The 23,135-nt window shown below is 45.2% G+C and overlaps 2 protein-coding genes across 4 annotated transcripts in view; one reads left to right on the forward strand and one right to left on the reverse strand.

The window, feature by feature from the left end:
• RPN2 (ribophorin II) overlaps positions 1-9,429 on the forward strand; it is a 127,688-nt gene extending 118,259 nt beyond the window's left edge. For 2 of the 3 annotated variants that reach the window (XM_075108822.1, XM_075108824.1), the window contains 8 exons: positions 558-672; positions 1,347-1,541; positions 2,066-2,152; positions 2,720-2,815; positions 3,973-4,048; positions 4,958-5,087; positions 6,918-7,002; positions 9,058-9,429. In XM_075108822.1, coding sequence (XP_074964923.1) covers positions 558-672; positions 1,347-1,541; positions 2,066-2,152; positions 2,720-2,815; positions 3,973-4,048; positions 4,958-5,087; positions 6,918-6,969 — 751 coding nt within the window. In that variant the 3' untranslated portion in view covers positions 6,970-7,002; positions 9,058-9,429. The remainder of the gene's footprint in view (positions 1-557; positions 673-1,346; positions 1,542-2,065; positions 2,153-2,719; positions 2,816-3,972; positions 4,049-4,957; positions 5,088-6,917; positions 7,003-9,057) is intronic. The other variant, XM_075108823.1, reaches the window with a different exon arrangement.
• Positions 9,430-13,955: 4,526 nt separating this feature from the next.
• Positions 13,956-20,496, reverse strand: GHRH (growth hormone releasing hormone). Its single transcript, XM_075108825.1, has 6 exons — positions 20,391-20,496; positions 17,062-17,161; positions 16,097-16,228; positions 15,085-15,189; positions 14,338-14,475; positions 13,956-14,019 (listed from the first exon to the last, which is right to left on the reverse strand). Exons 2-6 carry the CDS (start codon positions 17,139-17,141, stop codon positions 13,956-13,958), a joined length of 519 nt encoding a protein of 172 aa, XP_074964926.1. The 5' UTR covers positions 17,142-17,161; positions 20,391-20,496.
• Positions 20,497-23,135: the final 2,639 nt, after the last annotated feature.

Here is a 23,135-nt window from a genome sequence, read left to right on the forward strand (position 1 = left end):
TAAAGCAACATGTACGCTGTATTGGGGGGTGTGGCTGTACCACTGCTAGGTGTACTTGAACTTAATGTAATTGGTTTTTTAACTGACATCAGTTAGAGTGTAACATATGGAATTTAACTGACGTTACGCAGCCTCACTGAGGCCCCTCTGTGTGTGTTGATACAGCCTTCCTGTGCTGTAGTTTGAGTGTCTGTTTTTTCTGTTCTGCTGCCATCACACCTTTGGCTGTAGCATAGCCTCGGCTAAATGGAATGTGGGTGTAGTATTAGCAAAACCTTCCTCTGGTTTTCCTTTGAACCTTACAACAAACCACCATTTTACTTGAAAATTGACATGCTACATAGCTTACAAAAATCCTACTAAAAAATTCCATTCATTTATTTTCATTAAATTTCTGGTGGAAGAGAAAGACGTGTTAGTTCCCCCTTTTGATAATACAGCTCATCTATGCTGAGCAGACTGCGGGATTGCTAGACAGCCTTGCATGCTCGGTTTGTTTGAACGCCAGGCCTTCTCTTGGAGGATCACTTCAGTTCTGTTTGGTTTTTTCCTCCTAGGGTAGCTTACCCAGCCAAAGCCAAGGGCTCATTCACTGCTGACAGCCATCAGAATTTTGCTTTATCCTTCCAGCTGATAGACGTGAACAGTGGAGCTGAACTCATCCCTCACCAGGTTAGGACTAATTTTTGTCATTGCTGTGCCACTGAGATGTTCCATCTTGAAGCATCTGAGGTGACAGTTGCTCTTGAAAAGATTTGATAGGTTTTGAGAAGTCTTTTGTTTCTGACATGGACTGTGAAAGATCACTGATCATAGTAGATGGGAAGTAGATTCAGTTCATTTGTTTTGGCTGTATGTTAAATGAGGCATCTTCTGGCTCTGGTACTGTGTCTTATTTAACTCAGAATGAATGCAGGTAGCCTGCACTGTAAAAGCACACTCCTGATTTTTAATACAGATTGTTTGCTGAAAATGTCCTTGAATGTAGAGTTTCTTTAATATTTTTTTGTGTGAAATAGAAAAAAAAGGGGGAAAAAACTCCAACAAAACCTGTATATGCATACATCCCTGTTGTGTGCAGTTGCATATACCCTGTTGAGTAACATTGTGTAGTGCCCCGTACCCCAGGTGGGCCACAGGACCGTCTTGGTCTTGTGTTAATGTAGTTACTCGAAGAGACGTAGAACTTTGCGGATTTGTAGGGATCCAGACACCTGGGCTCCCAGTTTATACGCTAACAGCTGTTAATGTTGTACTTTTTTGATTTGGGGGCAAATATCTCATTTTGCTGGCATTTGTAAACGCACTATGAGATATTTCAGAAATGTTACAATCTTTCCTTTCAGACTTTTGTCCGACTTCACAACCAAAAGACCGGCCAGGAGGTAGTGTTTGTTGCAGAACCAGACAGCAAGAACGTATACAAGTTTGAATTGGATACCTCTGAAAGAAAGACTGAATTTGACTCTGCTTCTGGTACCTACACTCTTTACTTGATAATTGGAGACGCCACTCTGGAAAATCCAATCCTGTGGAATGTGGTATGTAGCTGGAAGTGTGGTGATGTGGTTTTGAGATTACGGGCAGTCTGACAGGAGGGCATGGTACCGGCTTGGTAGAAAACACTCAAATGTTTTGTTCTTTATAGTGAACGAGAATGCTTTTGGCTATCTGGGCTCTGAGGTTTGCTGTTCATTTTAAGTTTAAGTGAGCATCGAAGCAAGACAGAAATGAACATTCATTTCACCACGTGGTGGAACAGAAACTTCAGATCATTTCTGGGTTGGATTGTAATTTTACCACAAGCATTTCAAGGTTTAGTCTTCCTGTGCTTGCTATGCTGGAAACAAGTCCAATTCTTAGTGATAGGTGAATGGCATTACTGCCTCTGTTTAGGAGAAACTGCTTCTTAAAAAAATGTGGTTGCTTTTTCTCAGTTTCCTTTTAAAAATCCTGTCAGTTGTAGGTTGACAAATAAGGAAACAGGCCATAGTAATGGAACAGGTTTTATAAAGCTCTAATACATGACGATCAAACGTCATGAAGCTGAATGATTTCATTTCAGGCTGATGTTGTGATCAAATTCCCAGAAGAGGATGCGCCATCCACAGTCCAGTCCAAGAACCTCTTTGTTCCCAAACCTGAAATCCAGGTACAGTCAAAAACAATTATGTGCGGAGATGGGGGCTAGCCCTACTGGTTTTATTTGTTCTTATCATAATTTATTTTTGAAAAGTCATCCTCTTAAAAAAAATTAATACTGTGTAAGTAATGTAATTAAAGGAAGATCAGAGTTACTGCTTAATGGAAAGAAATTTGTTGCAGTTCTCTGGAGTGTGAATAGATAAGCTGAGTGTCCTACCTGTGAGAGAGAACTGGTGTCACTGAGGAGATTCAAACATGAAAATCTGGCTGGGTAAGCACCACAGAAAGCGCTCTGCTTCTAAAGATTTCTCTTGTTTCATTCCAGCTATCTGTGCTGGTGACAAGCTGACAAGCACTTCTGTGAGTGCAAGGAGAATTTAACTGTGCAAGAGATAAATGTCCAGAGACTGGAATAGACACTACTTTAAAGAGTCAGTCTTTGCCTTAAGAGGAGTGTTTATCATCCAAAGGAACATCTGGAAACAGCACCAGGGCTGCAGCTGGTCCTCTGGGGAGCCGAGAAGCTTCTCTGTTGGAACAGTCCTACTTATGATTTGGTTTTGTTTGTTTGCAGCACCTCTTCAGAGAACCTGAGAAGAGGCCTCCCACTGTGGTGTCTAACACTTTCACAGCCTTGATTCTTTCCCCCCTGCTTTTGCTGCTCATTCTGGTGAGTGAACTGCGCCACAAAAGAAGAAAATTTTTTTCTCTCCAGTCCAAGGTCACTTAGGAGGTTGGCCAGCTAAACTTGGTATTTAAAACTCTTGGTTAATCAAGACTAGCACAGCAGTGCTGCAGTCGTAGCTGGCAAATCTCAGTGCAGAGAGTTGGTCTCTTTCCTGAACTGTGGGGTTTTTTGAGTGTATAGTCAAAACAGGAAAACACTGGTGCCCAGTAGAAGTAGGTGAGGTGAGTTTCTTCAGTGTATTTCTGCTAGGGATGTTGAATAACAGTGGGCAGATTAAGTGGTAACTAACATTAGACTTCCACAGGAAGAAAAGCAGTGATTCTGCCTCGCACTTAATATATCCATCACAATGTCTGTGTTACTTAATCCTATCAGATTGATTCCCATCTATGGATGTCATTGGTATTTGTGTGTCTGTAGTGAAACATCTACTGCTACTCACTGTATCATCAGATCAGTGTTTTGAACTGAATGCAATATAAAATATCACCTAGGCAAGTTAAATTATTCCTTATTTGGAGGGTGTAACTGATCGCTTACTTGCTCAGCAGTAATTTCCCATTAGCTGGTCTCACTGAAAGCTGGCATTCAGGTAGTCGTGTCCACTGGTCTCTGGAGTTCACAATATACATGTTGATGACACTGTAATGAAAAACCTCATTAAACTGTTCCTGTTTTTCATCCTTCATGCCTTTCTCTTTTGTACTCCAAAAACTGAAATTGTTTTTATGAGCACGCATCTTGTATCTATAGCTGTTCTTGAGCTGAGTCCAAAACCATAACTTTACCTTTCTTGTCTTTTTAATTAAAATTAATTTGGCTGGATAGAAATAGCAATGTTTATTTTTCTGGAAAATGCAAATTTGGAGCAATATCCTCTCATCAGTTTAAGAAAGATAATTGAGGAACTGCCTTTGCTTAGTCAGAAGCAGCCGGAGAAATTTTCACCAGAGGAGCACAACAGTGCTGTCTTCAGCAAAATTATTATTCTGTCCTCTTGTAGTGCTTCTGTAGAGAATACACTGCATTCATCAACAAACTTAAAGCAAACAAGCTTGCTTGAAAGATAGTGAAGTTTAAAATAAAAGCTTGTGTTTACAAGGCCATTGTAACTTGGGTTGTGTTTCTTTTCCTTTTAGTGGATAAAGATTGGTGCCAACATCTCCAACTTCAGCTTTGCTCCCAGCACCATTGTTTTTCACATGGGACATGCTGGTAAGTGTCAGAGGCTTTCTGCTTTGTTTGACCTCCTCACCTGGGAGTTACAGATGAGAGCCCTGGTGGTTAATGGGCTTGCGGTCTATTAACTATAATGACATAATAGCATAACATTTGTTCTCTTGTTTTTATCTGCCTTCCTGCTTTTCATGATTGTTAATATGGTAATAAACCTCTTTGGGCATCAGCTTGTAACAGCGGCCATTATCCAGGCTCCTCTCACACGCCATTTATCTGCACTTAATAGAACGTCTTATTTCCAGAGGTCACACTTTCTTTATTGTGTGTTTATCCTTTGTAAGCAGCAAGTTTCTCTGGGGTTGGAAACCTGCAGGACTGATGTCTACATCTTTTCTTTAAAGCTCTTCCTGTGAAAGCTGCTGTTGTTCCAATCTCTGGACCAATTTTTTTAATCAATTTTATTGTGATGGTTTCACAGTTGTTTACTGTCTTGACAGAATTTTAAAAATGTAGAAGGTTGGGAGAACATTGGATCTTCTGTTTCCCAAATGACAGTGTGTTGCTTAATCCAAGCGAGTTTCCTTGGAAGCTTTATAAAGCTGTAAGCTCCTACACATGTGCAAAGGTTAATATTCTCTATTGAAATCCAGAATATCCTCCTCCCCTTAATAGCCCTTAATGTCTATAATACGTCCATAATTCTGCCTCAAGAGGGTTGATTGCAAGCCATCAGTGTCACATTTTTCTCCAGTACGGAAATCCAGATGCCTTCTTCCCCTGGCAATAATGTATACGCTTTAGATTTGCCATTTCAGAGCTTCAGAGATGAGATAGAAACCCAATGCTTAGGCCTGGCAGTACAACATAACAATTGTTCTGAGGAAAACGAATGGTTGGTCTTTGAAATGTACTTTCAGCTGTGGGCTCTGTCGTCTTTCTCCACAGCAATGCTGGGACTCATGTATGTCTACTGGACTCAACTCAACATGTTCCAGACTCTGAAGTACTTGGCCATTTTGGGTGGCATCACATTCCTGGCAGGCAACAGGATGCTGGCTCAGAAAGCAGTGAAGCGGTAAGCCAGGGATCGATGCGTTGGTGGGAGCTACTGTTAAAATCAGTGGGGAGGAGATCCCATTGATGCTGTCACCTGTCAGAAACTGGTACAGTAATGAACACTGCTTTTGGTTCTTGGATCTTGTGTGTGGGAATGGGCTGCTTGGTCCCGCTTTCTTTCCCACCAACTGTGGCAACAAGCTGCTCTTGCTGAGACACAGCTCACTGCTCCTTCAGAGGGAATGGTCCACGTGGCCACTTGCTGAAGCCATCAGGCACACAGAGAAAGCAAAGGGTGGAAGTATGTGCACTTTGACATGGGGAGACCCACATTTGGCAAGACGCATTCACTGACAAATTTGTTTTACTGCATGATGTATGAAGCTCTGACAATATTGTTAGATTATGAAAGCCACTATAAATGCAGAAGAGGCCTAACTCTTCTGTAGCTGTACTTGTGAGAGAGGTTTTAAGAGGAGGAAGGTAAGGCGGGATTATCTTACTGCTGTCTTCTCCTACCTAAAGAGGGGCTCTAGAGAAGAGAGAAGCAGGTGCTTATTGGAGGTGAGCAGCAAAGTGCAACACACGCAAGCAAAACCAGGGAAAATTCTGGTAAATGTTAGGGATATGACATTCGTTTCTGTAGAGGCACTGAACTGATTCTTCACACTTGTGTCTCCTGCCACGCAGTGTCTTGTGAATGTGTCATGGCATAGGCAGCCTGCAGGCAGTTTGCTGACCCAAGCTTCCAATACAATGCATTAACTAGAGGTCAAACTGTTCCCTCTCCTTCACTTCTGCCACATGGGGTTTCCATGTGAGGCTTTAAGCTTTAGCCCTTTTGTACTAATGTAGAGTTTGGCTTTGAAGATGATCTTATTGACCTGCTTTGCCACCAAACCTGTGCTTTTCTTACTTTCCCCTTTTTGAGCCGCTAGGAGTTGTTTATCCTTGCATACCTATTTGCATAGATATCACTGGGTTCTCACTTTCTTGATGACACTGTATTAAAACCAGGACAAGAGTTGTAAAAAAAACACAAAGGAATATAATTTTCAGAGGTTGTGCATTGAATTATTGTCTTTAAAACATCTCTACTTGCATGGCTGTAGAAGGGAGGATGACTTGTAATCAACCATTTCTATACCATCCTTCTAGTTTTCTCAGCCTTGCTCCTTCCAATGTCCAGTCCTTTCCACTGTGGCACTTTCTCTTGTTAGCATAACAGTTCCTACTGGGTCTTGTTGCCAACAGAACTATGTTATGTCATTTAATAATATTTCCTTTTTTATTTAAATAGTAATGATAAAATCATTATTAACTACAGATTGCCTAGGATACAGATTTGGAGAAAAAGAATACAACGAAGCTTAATTTTAAGTGTCTCTGCTTAACCAGGGCTTCTGTTAGCACATAAATGCAGGTGGTTGGTTCCTACTTCAAAACACTGCAGGGGGTGTCTGTGCTTTTTCACTGTAAATGACATGAAGCTGCAACTACAATGGCAAATTTGAAAGTAAAACTTCTACCTCGGGGTAAAGTTAAACCCTTTGTACACGACTTTAAAGTTCAAAAAGACATCTTTTTGTTAATGTGCTGCTAGCCTGTCTCAGATGTTGAAGTGCAGTGATAATTAACTAGATTGCACTTTGAGGCAAAGCCGCTGTTCCACTATGGAGACCGCTGGCGGGGGTGGGAAGGGGGACTGTATAAACTGTCTTTTTACAGAAGTTACCAGAAGGGCTGGTTTTGCTTTTTGCATTTCTGTCACTGGCTCTGGTTCCTGGAGCAGGGCTGCTTTCCTCCTTCCTGTCTTCTCTGAACCTTTCTTCCTCTCTCCTTTTGGCAGGATCGCTGCAGAGCAGAGCAGTAGGTTGGCAAAGTATAGAACACTGCGGTAAAGTGGGTTTTGCTAGTGACCAGCTCTTCTAGAAGTAAGGGCCTTTTTGGAATTTGTCTTTCCTGGGCATGCTGCCTGTTTCATTTCACGTCATCTCACTCCTTGTACAAAAAGATATCTGAGCTGAAGCTGCTTCCTTCCAACATTGCTTATGGGGCTTCACGTCAGTCCTTGGGGATCCTTGGCTGCAGCTAGGTTTGCATATTAGCATTATGTGTCCTCTGAGACTAAATTATCCTTGTGTGTTTTCCTTAATCATCTGAACTCTGTATGGTAATATGTGCACATGTGAATATGCTGCTTGGGGCACCAAGCAGCTATCAGGTGATGAAATAAACCTAGTTTAAGCAGTATTGTTCCTGTAAATAAATTATCAGTAATGTCAGCTGGAGGAGAACATGGCTGGTATCTGGGCTGTTCCTATCCTGCTGTTGGTACTCCCTATCCCCATCTGCAGTATTCTGGTTATTCAGCTGCCAGGCACTCTGGCTTGCTGAATTATGTCCTTGCTTGGGGTGGCGAGAGCTCTGTGCACAGCAGAGCCAGGTCAGCACCGCCTCATTCAGCTGAGAACATGACCCAATCCAGGGTTCACCCTCCTGTTAGACTGAGTGATCATGATGGCTTAGTCAGTGGCAGCAGCCAGCCCTCTCCATTCAATGCAATCATCTGATAGGTCTCCATTATCATTTACCAGTGCAAAGCCTATGTTTCCTTTCATTCTGAGCAGGTAAGGTCCCAGTTTGCTGTATCCACAGTGGTGTAGGAGGCAGGACTGCCTGCCAGTCTGCATGCTGCCCTATTCTGAATGTGTGTGTGGCTTCTTTTCTCTGTCAGTGCACCACTTTATTCTGGGGAAGGGAGGGAGCGTCTGGGACAAGTCCTGTGACGGGACTGAAATCAGTGTGCTGCGCTGGTACCTCTCGTGAGCGGCTACTTTTCTCTCATGTTCGTAGTGCTCCAGGCGCTTGCACACACTGTTGAACGGAGCTCGGTTTTGTGGTGCTAAACAAAACCAGCTTGGGTGGCTGTGTCACAGAAACAATGTGTGCTGTGGTGTATATAAGCTCCTGTTTGCAGATCAGGTGGTGTGGAAGATGGTTTCATGAAAATTACCTGTGGAGAATTTGGCATTGTGTCACACAGAAAAGCACCGTTACTTTTCTCTTCTCTCCCTGGTGTGTTTTGAGGAATTTGAGCACAGAACAAGCTATGACAAGGAAGTGGAGAGGAGCTGGAGACTGCTGTCACTTGTTCTAGTGGAGGAATGCTGGCTGCACCCTGGCTGTGTTCGCTGGTGCTGTTCTGGTCCCTGGATGCTTTTTACCATAGCATGGGGCCAGTGGTTTTCAGCTTTATAGTGGCCCATTAACAAATGCCCCACAAGTGTTTTCTCCACAGCTTGCATGTTTTCTGTTTCTCAGCCTGGTATTTTAACTTCTTAATTCCCTGTGGGGCTGTGAGTAATCCTGCAAGATATTGCAAATAACTTGTTAGCCACAAACCAGATGTTAGATTTTGCTGCCATGTGCATTTTGTGCCAGTGCGTACGCACTTCTTAATGCTGGGTTTTCTGATGCCCCAGCTATGTCAGTTAAGACTGTATTGTTACTGACTTCTAGGGCTGGACAGTCAAGTGCTCAGCATCCATAGCTATGCCTGTGTCTGGCATCTTGAAGGGAAAGGACCCCAAAAAGATGGGTCTGCTCTACCCACATCTTTTCTTTGTGTTTACATGGACCAACTGATTCCAAGTAGAATGGCCCTGTTTAAAGTAGAATAGTGGCTAAGGTGCCCACAGGCTTTACATTCAGCACTGCTTTTTTTCCAGTTCTGTATTTTACAAGGCTCATTTATCACTTTTGCACCAGAAATTAACCTTCCTTTTGTCTGGCCATTTCCATCCTCCTTGAAATTCAGTCCTCCATTCCACTGCAGTATTGCTCTTATCACTCCAATAGGTTTACTTTGAGAAGCTTCTCTGACAAGCTCCTTTGAGAGAAGATGAGGGGTCTGGGGACACTAACTGTGCAAGGAAGTGCTTTGTTGCCTGGAAGAGTTACATTTTTTTTTAAATTTTTCTTTCCAGGACACACTAGTACCAGAAGAATGGAAGAAATGGGGAAAACCAAAGCAAATGCCTTCAGAACAGAAGTGAATAAATAATTGAAAGACCAGAAGAAGGAAGGCAGAAGCAGATTTTTTTATATATTAAGTCAAAAGGGCACCAGTTATAGTTTTTTAAAAAAATCTGATTTTTGTTGCTGTGTTCATGCTACTTGAGTTCTTTTCATGTGAATCCAGAAACCCCCTTCTCCCCTGGATCCTCCCCTGTTTTTTCTCCCAGGACATTTGAATTTCCTTTAGAAAGAGGAAAAAGAAAATACAATTCTGCCTTTCCCCAGGTGCCCTCTCCTCATCCTAAACAATTTGTGAATAAAGAGGAAAGAATGGTCCTGAATTATGGTTTTTGGCCGTCTCAGAGGCTGTGATTGGGAAGTTGGATTGGAAGTTGGGCTCACACGAGAATGAAAAGACCATTTTCTGCTGGGTAATTTGGTGTGTGAGTCATTGCTGTGTGAAGCTTCCTGCTCTTTCATGTCCTTTCCCAGAGGGACATATTTACTGGGGGGGAACTTCCTACTCCTGCCTCTCCCTTGTGTGCCACCTCATCCACATTTCTGCGCTAATGGCTGTTCTGTCTGACTCCTGGACGGCGCCGGGCTGGGCTGTGCTGAGCTGCTGTGTGCCCTCGGGGCTCAGGCAGGAGTCCTCGGCGCCTGGCCCTTGCAGGGAGCCAGCTGCGGTGCTGGTGTGGTGCTGGCTGTGCCTGACCCTGGCAGGGCCCTTGGTGGGTCCCTTGAGTGGGTTCACTTACTTTCCAGCCTCTGGAAGTAACCTTTTCACTCCAAATACAAGTTTGACTCAGGCTCTTGCCTCTGTTCTTCTATGAAACCGAATGCCAGGAATCTGCTGGTTGCCATGTGGTCAGGTTTGAGTTACTGGAGCTCTAACTTCTCAATTAATTGCTACCTTCAAGACCACTAAGCAGTGTTGAGGCAGCAGGCTTGGGCTTCACTGAAGGACGCACCGACAGTAATAACCAAAGGTGAAAATCTCCTGAGCAACTTCCACATGGGAAACTTAACAGTTGCTTCCTCCCCTGCATCTATGTGTTGGCTCCTGTTTGTCCTGTGTCAGACTAATTTCTTTAAAGGTGTTTTGGCAAAGGAACTTTATCAAATGTCTTTTGGAGATCCAAGAAAGTTATATCAATCAGCAGGCATGTGGGTAAAGGGTGTGGAGCCAAATCCTCCAAAGAACCTCACATGTGTGAGCCATGACTCCACTTTATAAAAGCCATCTTGCCTCTTCCCCGCTGCAGTTGTTCACACTTAGTTCACTGTTCTGTTCTTTGTAACTGTTCCTACCCGTTTGTTCATTGTGACCGTTACACTGGATGCCATAGAGCTTTAATGAACTCCTCTAACCGCCTCTGCACTCCTTCAAAAACCTGATCTCATGCTGCCTTAGAGTCCTTTGGGACTAAAGGGGTTTTAAGTAAGCAATAGTTAAGCTACGATTTGTAGTATTTTGCTCTGGAATTCCTTTTTACCCTGCTGCTTTCTTTCTGAGCCTCATATTTTGTTACTGCTCACTCATCAGCTTTGGTTTATAACTTATTTTTCTACTGATGCTTCATGTTAGGACAGATCCTCCAGTACTTTCCCTGTAGAGCTCTGGCACGTTATCCAAGGAGAGCACAGATGCAAAAAGAAAATTATGGAGTGCCACTGTGATGTATCTTCTCCAAGCTGTGCATCTTGCTATTGATTTTCCACCTCCTTGGCTCGGCGTTAGGAAAGGTTGTGTTTATTCTTTTGGCCTTTTATTCCTCAGACATCTTCTAGTCTGCTTTATTTGTTTTTATATTTATCTCCCAGAGTTTGAGCGTTTGTTTCCTCATTTTGATGCAAACTGAACTTTTAGAGGAGTCCCTCTCATTTGAAATAGCTGCACTCACCCAGCTGTTTAATCATACATACTTAGGTCTTTCCAGAGTGTTTTTGATAGTTTTTTTTATTTTATTTGGAGTATCCAATCTAGCATTTGCCTATAGCTTTTATGCCACTTAACAGAATTTTAATTTTTTGCCATGATTTTTGCTTACTACTTTAGGAAGCTGATGCTTTTTTGTAATTCCTTGCCTTGGAGCAAGTAAGCCCTAATGTCTTCAAGCGTGTTAGTTGTTACAGAACAGGTTTACAAATACTTTTTGAACTAGGCCTGCTGAGGTGTTTTTTTCTTTTGTGGGTTCTCTGTCCAGCTGTACTGTGAAGCAGAAGGATGGCTTATGCCTCGCTGTGCTAGCTGTCTGCCTGCGGAAGGGTAACAGGTTAGCTATTAGGGCACTTGCTGCTGTCACGGCTTCACTGATATCCCTCAGCATCCTCTTGTTGTTTCCCATCCTGCTGGGCAGTAACCAATGTTTTTGTAGAGCTAGAATTGTAAAACCTGAACAGGGAGAATGCAATCTATAGGGATTTGGTGCAAGTATAAACTCATTTCCACGCACGCTGGAGCCTGCTGTCCTAAAACATGGTCACTGGTAGGAAAATGAGATGGTATCTATGGCAGACTATGAGGGAATTGCTCAGATACAAGGAGGGATGTTCTGAGCAACCTGGTCTAGTTGAATATGTTCCTGCTCACTACAGGGGGGTTGAAAGGTCCCTTCCAACCTAAACCATTCTTTGATTCTAGGCTCTTTTCAATGGTGCCCAGTGACAGGCCAAGGGGCCACGGGCACAAGCTGGAACACGGGAAGCTCCACCTGAACATGAGGACAAACCCCTTCCCTGTGCAGGTGCCAGAGCAGGGGCACAGGCTGCCCAGAGAGGCTGTGGGGTCCCTTCCCTGGAGACATTCACACCCCGCCTGGATGCGGTCCTGTGCCCCTGCTCTGGGTGTGCCTGCTCAAGCAGGGGATTGGATGTCCAGAGGTCCCTTCCAACCCCTACAATTCTATGATTCTGTGATTTGCATGCCACTGTATTTCCAGCCTTGTCTTGAGTTACTGGCACTGGACCTGGTGCCATCATTGATCATTGGCACAGTCCATGAGTCTCCTCACTCCGAGTCATCCTCGGTGTGCTTGACCGCTCTCTTTGAGTGACATCTTCCATTCTGGGCCCACAATCATAAAACTAATGTCTCAACAGACAAAGACCCGTCTTGACCTGCTGTTGGACAGGTTTATTTAGAACAACTTTTATTTCCTGCTAATGATGGGAAAGCAGACCCCATCATGATGTTATTTACATTTCTGAAGACATAATTATTACACAAACAATAGGAGAATTGGGGTGGCAGGGAAGGAAGTAGCTGTGTGAGATCACTGGGTTAATAACTTTTTTGAAAACATTTACAGTTGTAACCCTAGCCACGGTGGAGTTCGGAGCCACTGGATGGCACGTTGAATTAAAACATAGTGATGGCCCAGTCTGATGCACAGGGATCTCCTTGAACTCTTGCAGAGCTGTAGCTTCAGCTTGAACTCCTCATGGCTGAGCAATAACTGTAGCTGAGCTTTTCAGAGTTCAGTTTTGCTGCCAGGGCTCTGTATCAAGGAGCTAGACAGCAGCAGCCCACAGCGGCGTTTCTAATGGGTGGTAGACGTGTGGATTCATGTCTTACCTCACCCTGAGTCGAGCTGCGTGTGTGGTTGTGCCATCAGCATCTATTTAAAGGAGGCTGTAATCGATTTACCAAGTTGCCTAAAGGTGCATTTTGGTGGCCTCATGTTTATTAATCAGGCCCTCAAACAGAATGATGACTTGGCAGAAATTTTGCTATGCTTCGTGATTTGAAAGCCTTAATTAGTAGATAGTATGTCCCCAGGATTACAAGTGTACTGATTGTTTTGATCTTTGTGTGTAAAGCAGCCTGAGGTTAAAAACACAGAGGTATTTTTTTTCTCATTCAGTACACAGACCACTATTTAGAGAGGGGAATTAAATTGTAAAGACTGAAGCAAATTAAGTAGTGCATCAAAACTCCATTCCTTTGAACAAATCTGTATGCATCAGTTTCCAGCTGGCCACATCCAGGAATGTCTTCATTGCTGTGAAAAGCTTACTGTACTCTGAACTATTCTAGACAGAAGCAGGAAGAAAATAGAATTATGAGAAAAAATTGTGAGCACATAAGGTTTTTTTATTCTTTGGGGGCTTTTCCCAGCTGAATCCATAGGCACAACTTACGCAAAGTTCTGATCTTCGCCCCGCTCCCCAGCCCTGTTTTTATTTCGTATGGACACGGGTCTCACCACACCCCTTTACATTGTGCTGGCAAGGGCTGGACAGGCTTAATTTCTATGGGACAGAGGAGTAAGATGAGGTTGCTTCAAACAGGATGACTGACATTTGTGCGAATGAAGGTATTCCCAAGGATGGGCTGTCTGCTGGCTCTCAGTCCCCCAGGGCTGGTAGGGTTTAGAGTGTAATTCAAGTTCCAGGTGACTACTTTCAGGAGTGAGGCGTACAGAAAACAGTAAGACTTCCTCCCCTATTCAGTGCAGGGAAAAACTGAAAAGTCCCAGGGATCTAGAGGAAGGTTCTGCTCCTGGAGGAAGACTTTTGCCTGCCTGACTCTAGCTTAGTCACTCAGGCACACAGTCTTGAATAGCTTTACAAGGCTGCTCTTGGTTGCTGCAAGCCTGTTCCCAGACATTCACATGCAGCTTCGCAACACTCATGGCCTATCTGTTCAGACTAACAGGTCTTCAGGTACTTGACAGAAATGATTGGGAGTTTTTTCCCCTTCCATTGCAGCAAGCACCCTTTTTCATGGACAGCAGTGGGAGTTGGCTTTACAGAAGTAGAGCCTTCAAACTGCTTGACCAGTGCAGAAGCAGTGTGTTATGTACAGAATTGAGCAGGGAATGGTACTCACCAGAGCATGGGGAGATGAAAAAGGGAGAAATATTTACATGAGCTTCACCAGGGTGCTGGGAAAGCCTTCTAACTGACTGCTGTTGATGTCCTGAGGCCTGTGGAAGAAGAGAACAGGGCAGTGATGGCTTAATTGGAACTGAGAAAGTCTTTTTTCTGCTGGTATTCTACTAAATTATGAGGGTGAAAAAACAGCACAGTGATGTGCTAGTGTAGGTAGTGCAGGCTGGCCCAGGACAGGCTGTTCCTTCTCTGCACCCACTTGGCCACATAAGGAAAGAGCTGGGTCATGGGGTCAGGTAAGAGCATCTGGAAGAAGACACTTAATCCAGTAGCTTAACATCTGGAAGCCAGACAGCAATAAGGACCTTGTCTTATTCCTGTGGTGAGCAGATAATTAACTGATTCCAACCTACCTTTGATTCTGCAGAATGGCTCCCAGGAAGTCCCTTAGTACTGTCTGTTGGTGGTAGCGGCTGTCCATCAGGATGCTGTCAGACTGGCGCCTTGTCAGAAATTCATGCACCCCTTCCCCTGGGCTGCTCTCGCTGCTTCTGTTATACAAAGATGAGAAACATCTTTGTCTCAGAGATGCTTTTTAGTCCCTCGCTCAAAGTTTGGCTCAGGTTGAGCAGCACAGCAAGGGAACCTGCAGTGTCTAAGCATGGGGCTGTTCTGAATCATTCAGTAAGAAATTGGTCAGCTCTATTTGCTCCTGTGTTAGGACAGGGATCAGATCTGGCTCACATCTGACTAGCTGGTCTTATTTAGTGGCAGTCACTGAACTATCTAGTCACAGCTACCTGAGTGGTAGTGGAAAGGCTGATTTCTGTCTTCAGGCCAGGGACAACTGTTTCCTACCAGTGAATGATCATTGCAACTCTTATTTGCAAATATTATTCCTTGTTGATGTTATGGTAGAGCTCTCAGCTGATCTGACACACATAGCCTTGGAGGAAAGGATTAATTAGGCTGCTTAATGATAGTTGTGATTAGGGGGGTCTGAGACATAGGGATGCAGGATGCCCCTCGGGATGTGGAACAGCAGGAGAGATTGCTTCTGTTGCAGTGGAAGGCAGCTATTTCTGCTGCATGTATGAAAGAAACTGCCCAGTGTAATAAGCACAGCATTAGCTCTAGGACAGCAAAGTGCTGTGGCTTACCCAAGCCGCTTGCCAATGATGGTCTGTAAGAATTTGCGGGCAGAAATCTGCCCCAGGAATTTCCGGTAGTTGTCGGTGAATATGGCATCAGCATGGCGCTGCATCCTAGGGGTGAAAGACAAGCACAAGGTGTGCTCTTTGAGATAGCAATGGACGTTTTAGGTGAGAAACAGGTGTTTCAGATTTCAAAATACACTAGATGTGGCACTGCTGAGATCATGGGCAGGTAACTGTAGCAAACACCTTTTGATATTGGACTGCGTTACTGTTGGAGGGTAAAGGATTTGAGGGAGCTCAGTCCTGACAGGGAGGCAGCAGGCAAAATAAATGTCTGTTAATCAGTATCCACACTACAACAAGTAAGGAGAAGTACCTGTAAACCAAAGGTGAGGTCAGGGAACCAGTGGAAAGGAGGAGGAGAACAACAGGCTGGGAGAGGGCAGAGCTGGGGCTGGGACATTCCTGTGCTCTACAGCAGCACCGTCACTCAGAGGAGGGCTCTGTCTGGGTCAGCGTGGCAGGAGCCTCCTCTAGCCTGGAGACCCAGGCTAGACCCAGGCTCCTGAAAATCCATGGATAAGGGAAGCATGACTCACTTGGCTGATCCCCACTGTTGTAAGGATGAGTCCTCTGTACTTCAGACAGAAATAACCATCCTCCATCTCCTGGCAGGTGTGGAAAGGAGAGGCTCTAACAATCCATACAGATGGATTCCCAGGGCTCAGTGGAAAATTACGTTCCCTGAAGGAGCATTGGGCCTGTGACCCTGCCCTTGTCAGTACGTCCCTGCTCTGGGGGACAGCAGAACATGACTCTGGACATGGGTGATGGTAAGAGCTGGCCCTGTCCCAGCATTCTGCCCTGGTTGCAGGGCTCAACTGGGTTCTCCCCCCGAAGCTTGGACTTTGTGGTGCTGGTGAGACTAAGTGACCTGCTGGTCTCTTCCTGGGCTGGGGAAAGATTGTACCCAGTGTACTCTTGCTGCAGCAGGGCTGAGAGGTGAGGTACAAACCTTTTTGCAGAGGGGTCTGTTAACAAACCCTCCTCCTCCTGTTCCTCTGCCGAGGGATTATGGCTCTGCAATGGGCTGCTGTGCTGTAGCTGGAAGTTTATAACCTTGCCAGCAACTGGCCCTGGACTGTACCTGCAAGACAAACCCAAGGCATACTGTGAGATATGCTCAACTGCCAGTCGGGGATCAGTCTTCTTGACCACTACTCCCTGTTATCCTGCTTTGTATTTCTCCTTTTGCCATCCCATCTCATCAGTAACACAAGTGGTGTCTGTCACCCTCCCCAGCTAGAAACTGCCCTGAAGCTGTTTCAACAGTGGAAAATGGTTGCTAGAGCTGCCCACACACACTTCCCCCCTCGCTGAGCTCCCAGCATCCCTGAGCAAAATTCCAGCAATTCTGGTATTGTTATGCCATGGCTTTGGCACAGGGCTAAAGCATTTTCTACGGGACATTGAAAATCCACATTATAGAACCCAATGCTCAATTTTGTGCTTCCATAGATTTGTAGTGGTAGGAAGGAATATTACAACTTGTAGCAGTCAACAAGGAAATACTTGAAATATTAATAGGCAGCTGTTGAGTTCACGTACTAGAATATCTGCAGTTCTGATTTCAATGCAGGTGGCCTGCAGGCTCAAATTTTAATCGGTGATGGAGCTGGAGGTGCTGGCTGCTTTGGAGATTGCCAGATTTCCCTTTATAGGACCCAGAATTCAATTCCAAACCCAATTGCTTGGGCTTAAATATTCCATGTCAGGCGCCTGCCTTCTTTGGAAACTGCCCCTTGGCTAGCAATGTTCCAAAAAAATTAAGCCAGGGTAAAGAAATAGATTTACCAATGCACATACAGTTCATCCAGCTTTCAGAAGTGCTGGCAACCTTAATTTGGCACATGCTTATTTTGCACAAGGTCAGAGATGAGGCAGAGAGTGATAACGTGGAAAAAACACTCAACAGCTTACCTGAGAGCTGGATAGAGAGGAGAGCAGATGGAGCATGCGACTAAATGCAGGAAGAGGAGCAGGGTGGCCTTGTCCAGCATCTTCCACCCTTTGGGGTCACCTGAAATGCAAGGCGGTCTGAGTCAGCAGCAGTGAGGTGCTCAGGGCCAGGAGGGGAGGCCAAGCGCTACCTTTGCGTTCTCAGTCCCCCTGCTCACTTACCAGCACAAAAGGACTGGAAACATGCCTTTGTGTTTGTGATTGTGGTGTCTCCCAATGCAGAGATGTCTTGACATGGCAAAGTCTTTGCGAGGGCATGCAGTTCCTGGCTGTGTGTGACCCCTCAGGGAGCCGGTGCCTCCCTTGGGTCGGGAGGCAGGGCTGATCAGCAGGGTTTCGTGCTGTGGGACCCCCTTATTGACGGGTCCCCCTGCTGTGGTTGAAGGATAGCTCTCAGGCTGGGGTGAGCCCCAGGGACCACTACACGGCCTGTAAATAGCAGTGTAAGAGCACCTGGAAGCTGGAGGGCAGCAGTTAGCAGGGGCTGCCAAACGCAACGGCACTGCCTGCACGGGACCATCTGTGACCAGCCCCTGGGACCTCTCCTGCCCTCTGCTCTCCTGGGGACGTGCATCTGCTCACACAGCTGCACGGCACGGCTCCGTGCATAACAGCCAACTGGGCTGCCTTGCTGGCTGTCCAGAGATTAGAGAGAAACAGAAAAATCCAGATAAAACTCCTGCGCAGAGGGGTAATACTGGCCCAGAGGTACCCCTGGCAAATCCGTTCTCTGGAGGCAATGGTGCTGAGCTTGATTAGCCTAAAGAAAACACAGGCTGCTCCTTTAGTTAGTGTTCTTGGGGAGAGGGGGGACTGGACCAAAATACGTCTCTTTGGGAGAGCCGAACTGCTGCTGTGTCGAGAGGAGCCCCCCTGCCGCTCAGCCGGCGCAGCTCTGAGCACCCGCTTCAGTGGAAGGTGAGGTGGGCTTGAGCAGTGCGTGTCTGCCCTCCGACAGATGGCTGCCGTGCTTCGTGTCCTGGGGCTGGCTGAAGCGCTGCGAATGACTCAGGACAGAGTCCTCTGAGGTCGCACACCCTCGGGAGCTGAATGCGATGCTTTTGTCAAGGTATTTCAGTGAATGCTCTTCCTGAATTTTGACTGAAAGCAATTGATCTTTTGCTTGAAAAAAGATTCTTTAAGAATGTGGATAGAAATCTTTAAAATACTGAGTTTCCCTGTTCCCTGTCTTATTTTACACAAGAAAAGAGCAGAATTATGTTTGATCTCTATAAAAAAGCACTTTAGAATTTTTTTTTTTAAATCTTTCAAATGTATAACAATACTTGGTTGCAAAAAGAGCAGTTTCCAAATGGAAGGGGTTTGCTTGGGCTTCTAGTTTCCCAAATGAACTTTCCAAGCAGTGGGTTTTACTGATGGTGGTGGCAGAAGGGGACCCATTCTGATGGGAAACACCAGCAGTGAGCTCTGTTTTTCTGCTCGGACATAGCTGTCCACTCTTCTGAAAGGTCGAAGGCTAATTAAGGACTGGTGCTTGTGCAAGTGGGTCTGAGCTTGATGCCATGGAAGTTAATAACAGAATCAGTGGCAGCGTCAGAAGTGCGTGGGCAGACATCAGCAAGGTAGTGCACTAAGAAACTGGGGTTTCTTATCACAAACTCATTCTCAGCTGGGTCCCTGTTTCCAGCGGCTCGTGCTCCCAGCCCAGGGACCAACAGCTTCCCCATCTGCTCCCCTGGGAGCAGCGCCGTCACTCCTGGCTCCAGCAGAGGTTCTTGCAGACACATGGGTGGCATCCCCTACCTCTGATACATGGTCTATTACAGCACCACTCTGGCCCCTCAGAGAGCCAAGGAATGCTCAGAAGAAGAAAAAAAATTACTTTGAGAGAGACTTACAGGGCTCCTGGTTTTAGGGCAAATTTCCAGCTTTTCTTTCTTCTTTTCATTTGCCTCTCTTGTGCTCTCTCCCCTAAATATCTCCAAGACAAATCCCAAATCAGACCTCTTTCTAGATAGAAGTGATTTGAAGCATCTGCCAGGGGGTACCAGGAGACTGTGGCACCAGCATCTACAGAAGTTGCCAACCAGGAGATTTAATCAATACCAGGAAAGCTGCTATGTGAGCTGAGAACTGAAATATCAATGTAAATCAGAAGAAAACCTAGTCCAATGTTGTCTGCTTCCCTTTTTTCTTCCTAGGATATGGCCCTGATTACCACTTTCTTTCTGTATCTGGTTTCTCTTCTTCAATCACTCTAGAATCACTTTTTTGTCCCTTTGAGATTTTCTTTCCTCTTCTCTGCCATTAGTTTCTTTGCAATGATTTTTTTTTTTTTAGTTTCTGTTTTTGCCTTTTTTCCTCTGTCTTGCTTTGTCTTCTCTCCCTTTGCTACACTCTGCTTCTTGGGTACTTCCGTCTCCCTTTTTTGGGAAGGAGCCTGAAATGAATATCTTACACCCCTGCCCCAAAGTGCCTGCTATTTCAGAGGAGAAGCCAGGGAATTTAAGTGTCACCCTGCATACAGGCAGCTTGACAGCTCTGCAAAACCTTATCTCCTTCAAAATCCTCCTGAGATGAGGGACACCTTACTTTCCAGCCTGGCAGCATGTGAAAAAATTATTAATAAATAAATTCCCCTTAAGATGAAGGACTTTTAGAGCCATTCCAGCAGATAAAGCGTAATAGCTTCATTCCACCCTGTGCAACGCTAACAGCAGCATTGTGACAATGGTGTTGGAGACATGGGGTAACTCTCTCTCACTGTTTCTGAAACCTTAACCCGATCAGTATTAAAAATACCACTGTGTAGATGAAACAGAGCTTTTACTGTGCCTGTGGTTTTATAAAGTTCAGACTTTTATACTATCAAATACTACATTAGAAAAGCAGAAATCCTTTTAAGTGCCTTACTCTGCTTCGCTGTAGCTGGCTTCGCGTTATCCGTAACACACCGTTGCGTTTCTCCTCGCACTTTGGTTTGGCTTAGTTTTATTGATGGGTGAATAAAACCATTAATTTTCCAGGGTAAAGGGAACTCACATCAGTAGAGCAAAAGAGGAAAACCCTGCTACAGCTAGTAAACATCTAACGTGTTTTTACAAGGCTCATCTATAGTATTATTCTGTTGATTTGCACTTATTCTATAGTTCAATTATTGTTTCATTCTATAACTTGGTACAAAAAATCTTGTACAGTACAAAGGATATTGTACCTGGCAAAGCTAATTACTGATGCCAGCTTTGATTGCATTTCAGTGTGCTTTAATTGGCTCAAATTTCCAAATAGACATTATCTTGTTAAATGCACATACAGAGGCTCACACTTACTGTTCCCTTGGAAAACAAGCTCTTCCTAGATCAGCTCCTGCTCAGGTGTTTCCTTCCCCTGTTGCGAATACAACTTCTTCTTCTCAAGAGCTGCTTCTCTGAGCCCTGCTGGGTCCGTCCTCTCTGCACGGTACCTGGGAAGGACCCGGGACGTGTGCTGAGCAGGGAGGACACTCTCGGATCTCCCCCCAGCTGTCCTCTGGCTGCCGGGGAGGTGCATCTCCTCTTTTTATACCTGGGCTCCCTCAGGAGTCCTGTGGGCTTCTACACGTCAGAGAATCAATTATCCTCCTGAATTTCAAAGGCTGTGTTTAGCATCCGATTTTTGTGTGTGCAAGAACGCAGGCAGGGAGGTTATGTGGAGAAGGTAATGCCTGTAGCTGAGGGTCATTTGCATGCTTTCTCTTTATCACTGAAAGAGTGAAGAGCAAATAATAACAACGATAATCTGGCAGTGAATGACAAATTTTCTTTGCAAGGTAAACTTCTCTTTCCCTTTGCAATTGCAATTTTTCCTCCTACTCCACAATGAGAGTTAACCATTACTACTTTCTCACACTGCCTGCTCAGGAGGGTTTATCTTTTTTGCTGTTTTCCTTTGATTATCACTGTTTTCCTCCTTCTCCTTTGTTACTCACACCTGCTAGCGTTAGCAGGGCAGTTCATGCTTCAGTCCCTCACAAACATCACAGCTTCACATCAAGCACACAAAACAGCTGGAGAGCCCTGCGCCGTTCGTGCGCTCTGGAAAAAAGCAAGGGTCTTCCCTGGGGTGCTGCATGCGCTGGCAGCCGTTTTCATTCCTGGAACAAGGTTTATGAAAGCCCCATTAAAAAGAACATATAGCCTTGGTGCCAAGAAGACCAGGACAGATCAGAGGAGTTAAAAATTAGGTGCCAGCATGAGCTCAACCTGCCAGATTTTTCGTATTGACTTTATAATGCCCAGAATTGATGGGGACCCAGACCTTGCTGTCTCGAGGCTTGTGTGACTCAATGATGGGAAGAAGTTTCAGCAGGCAAGATGACTCATATATGCCTGCTGCAGAATACCTTCACCTTGCACCAGAGCACTCATTGCAGCTATCAGCAGAGATGGATTGCAGGAAAGGACAGTGCATCTGGTGTGCCTGTGGGTGCCTGCGTGTGCAGGGGGTCAAAAGTATTCAGCACTTGTCTCTCTGCCGTTGGCCCTTTGCTTCTTGCTAAGGTGAGAAATCGGCACTGTGATTATGTCTCACTTCTTAGTGAAGCAATATCCTGCTTCCAAACCATGGGCTCTCAGTAAGCAGTAACACAACACTCAGAGAGGCTTGAGTGAGCTCAGCATGCCAAATGACTCCGTGGAGTTAAACAACAGTTGCTCTATGCCTAGACAGATGTGCACCAACGCCTTTGGGCTCTCTCTGCTTTAAGTGCTCCAAGGGCTTACTTTGGTATCAAATCAGGACCAGGACACTTCACAGAGAAATCATGAAAAAGGATTGAATCGACCAAAGCAGGAGTTCAAGCTGACCCTGAACTGAGCAGCTGACATGGGGCCTTCTAGTGTAACCCAGAAACAGAACAACAACATGAAGAGAAGCAAGAACTACTGCTTTCCTCCAGTTGTAAAGAGAAATGGCACCAGCCTGTTCATGGGGAGAGGAGCTGCCGTGCAAATCAGGCAGGTATATCACATGTATCATCTACTCGTGAACACTGGAAAAGGGGATTTCTGGGTAGTGCAGAGGAGGTTTTCCAAAATCCCTGTACTGGTGCACAGCTGTGCACCATCTCTGCCAACCGGAAAGGAATTTTTGTTTGCTTTTTTGAAACAATCTGTTCATGTTCTCTCATGTGTGAGGCTGGTTGCACCAATTTTTCAGCATGACTTATTTTTTGTCCACTGTCTTGGTGCTACGCTGGCTGAACAGATGAATCAGACCATGTGTTAAACCAGTCGAGAGCCAACGCTGTTTCAAGGTATTACCCTGTAGCATGGTTTTGAGCTAATTCTGACTATACCTGACCCATTGCCTTACACAGAGCTCCTGTAAGATACCAGGCAATATCTCTCAGATCAAGAGGAATCAGTCTGTAATTGACTTGTTTATAGCCGCCTGCTGCCCAGCTTGGATTAGGAGGGCTGCGATCCGCATTCATATCTCAAGTGAGCTGCTTTCAAAGCTCCATCATCCTAGGGGTTTCCTTGCTCAGCCTGGGTTGGGTTCATGTTGTGCACAGCTGGACCCAGCAAGTCTCACAAAACAACAAGCTCTCTTTATGGCTTCTGATTAATTCGGGAGGCAGCAGAAATTTCTACAAACCCTCCAGGCTCTGTCGGGTGTGTACAGCTTAGGAGTTCTGAAATAGCATGACTAGAGCAGCTTTTCTGTCTCCAGGATATCCTGTCCCAGCTTTAGTCAAAACCTTCATATCTTCCCAGGACCCAGAAGGGTCAGTCATGGAGCTCCTTCACCAGGCTCCTTAAGCTCTCCCTCTGGCTAGCAAGGCTACTTCCCCTGCTGCAGAAATGGCTGTGATCCCCACTGCTGCTGGCAGTGCAGCCTTGGCATAAGTCCCATGATGCTAACGTCTGGCTGCTAACGTCTCTGGACAAAGATGCTACAGACTGTGATAAGATCCAGTGTTGTTTGGAGCCAGTTTTGCATCTGTCTGTGTTGCAGTGTATATCTGAGCTGGTGACCACAGTCTTTGTTCTTGTGGCCATTTTTTTCGATACGGTAGTCACGCAGATAGGGCT

This window comes from Phalacrocorax aristotelis, chromosome 13 (assembly GCF_949628215.1).
Source record: "Phalacrocorax aristotelis chromosome 13, bGulAri2.1, whole genome shotgun sequence".
In the NCBI taxonomy this organism is placed as follows: Eukaryota; Metazoa; Chordata; class Aves; order Suliformes; family Phalacrocoracidae; genus Phalacrocorax; species Phalacrocorax aristotelis.

Coding starts and splice junctions, on each gene's coding strand:
- GHRH (XM_075108825.1), bottom strand. CDS start 17,141: ATGCTGGACAAGGCCACCCTGCTCCTCTTCCTGCATTTAGTCGCATGC. Junction 16,229..17,061: donor CCTCTCTATCCAGCTCTCAG/GTAAGCTGTTGA, acceptor TTTGTCTTGCAG/GTACAGTCCAGGGCCAGTTG. Junction 15,190..16,096: donor ACAGACCCCTCTGCAAAAAG/GTTTGTACCTCA, acceptor TTTCACCCCTAG/GATGCAGCGCCATGCTGATG.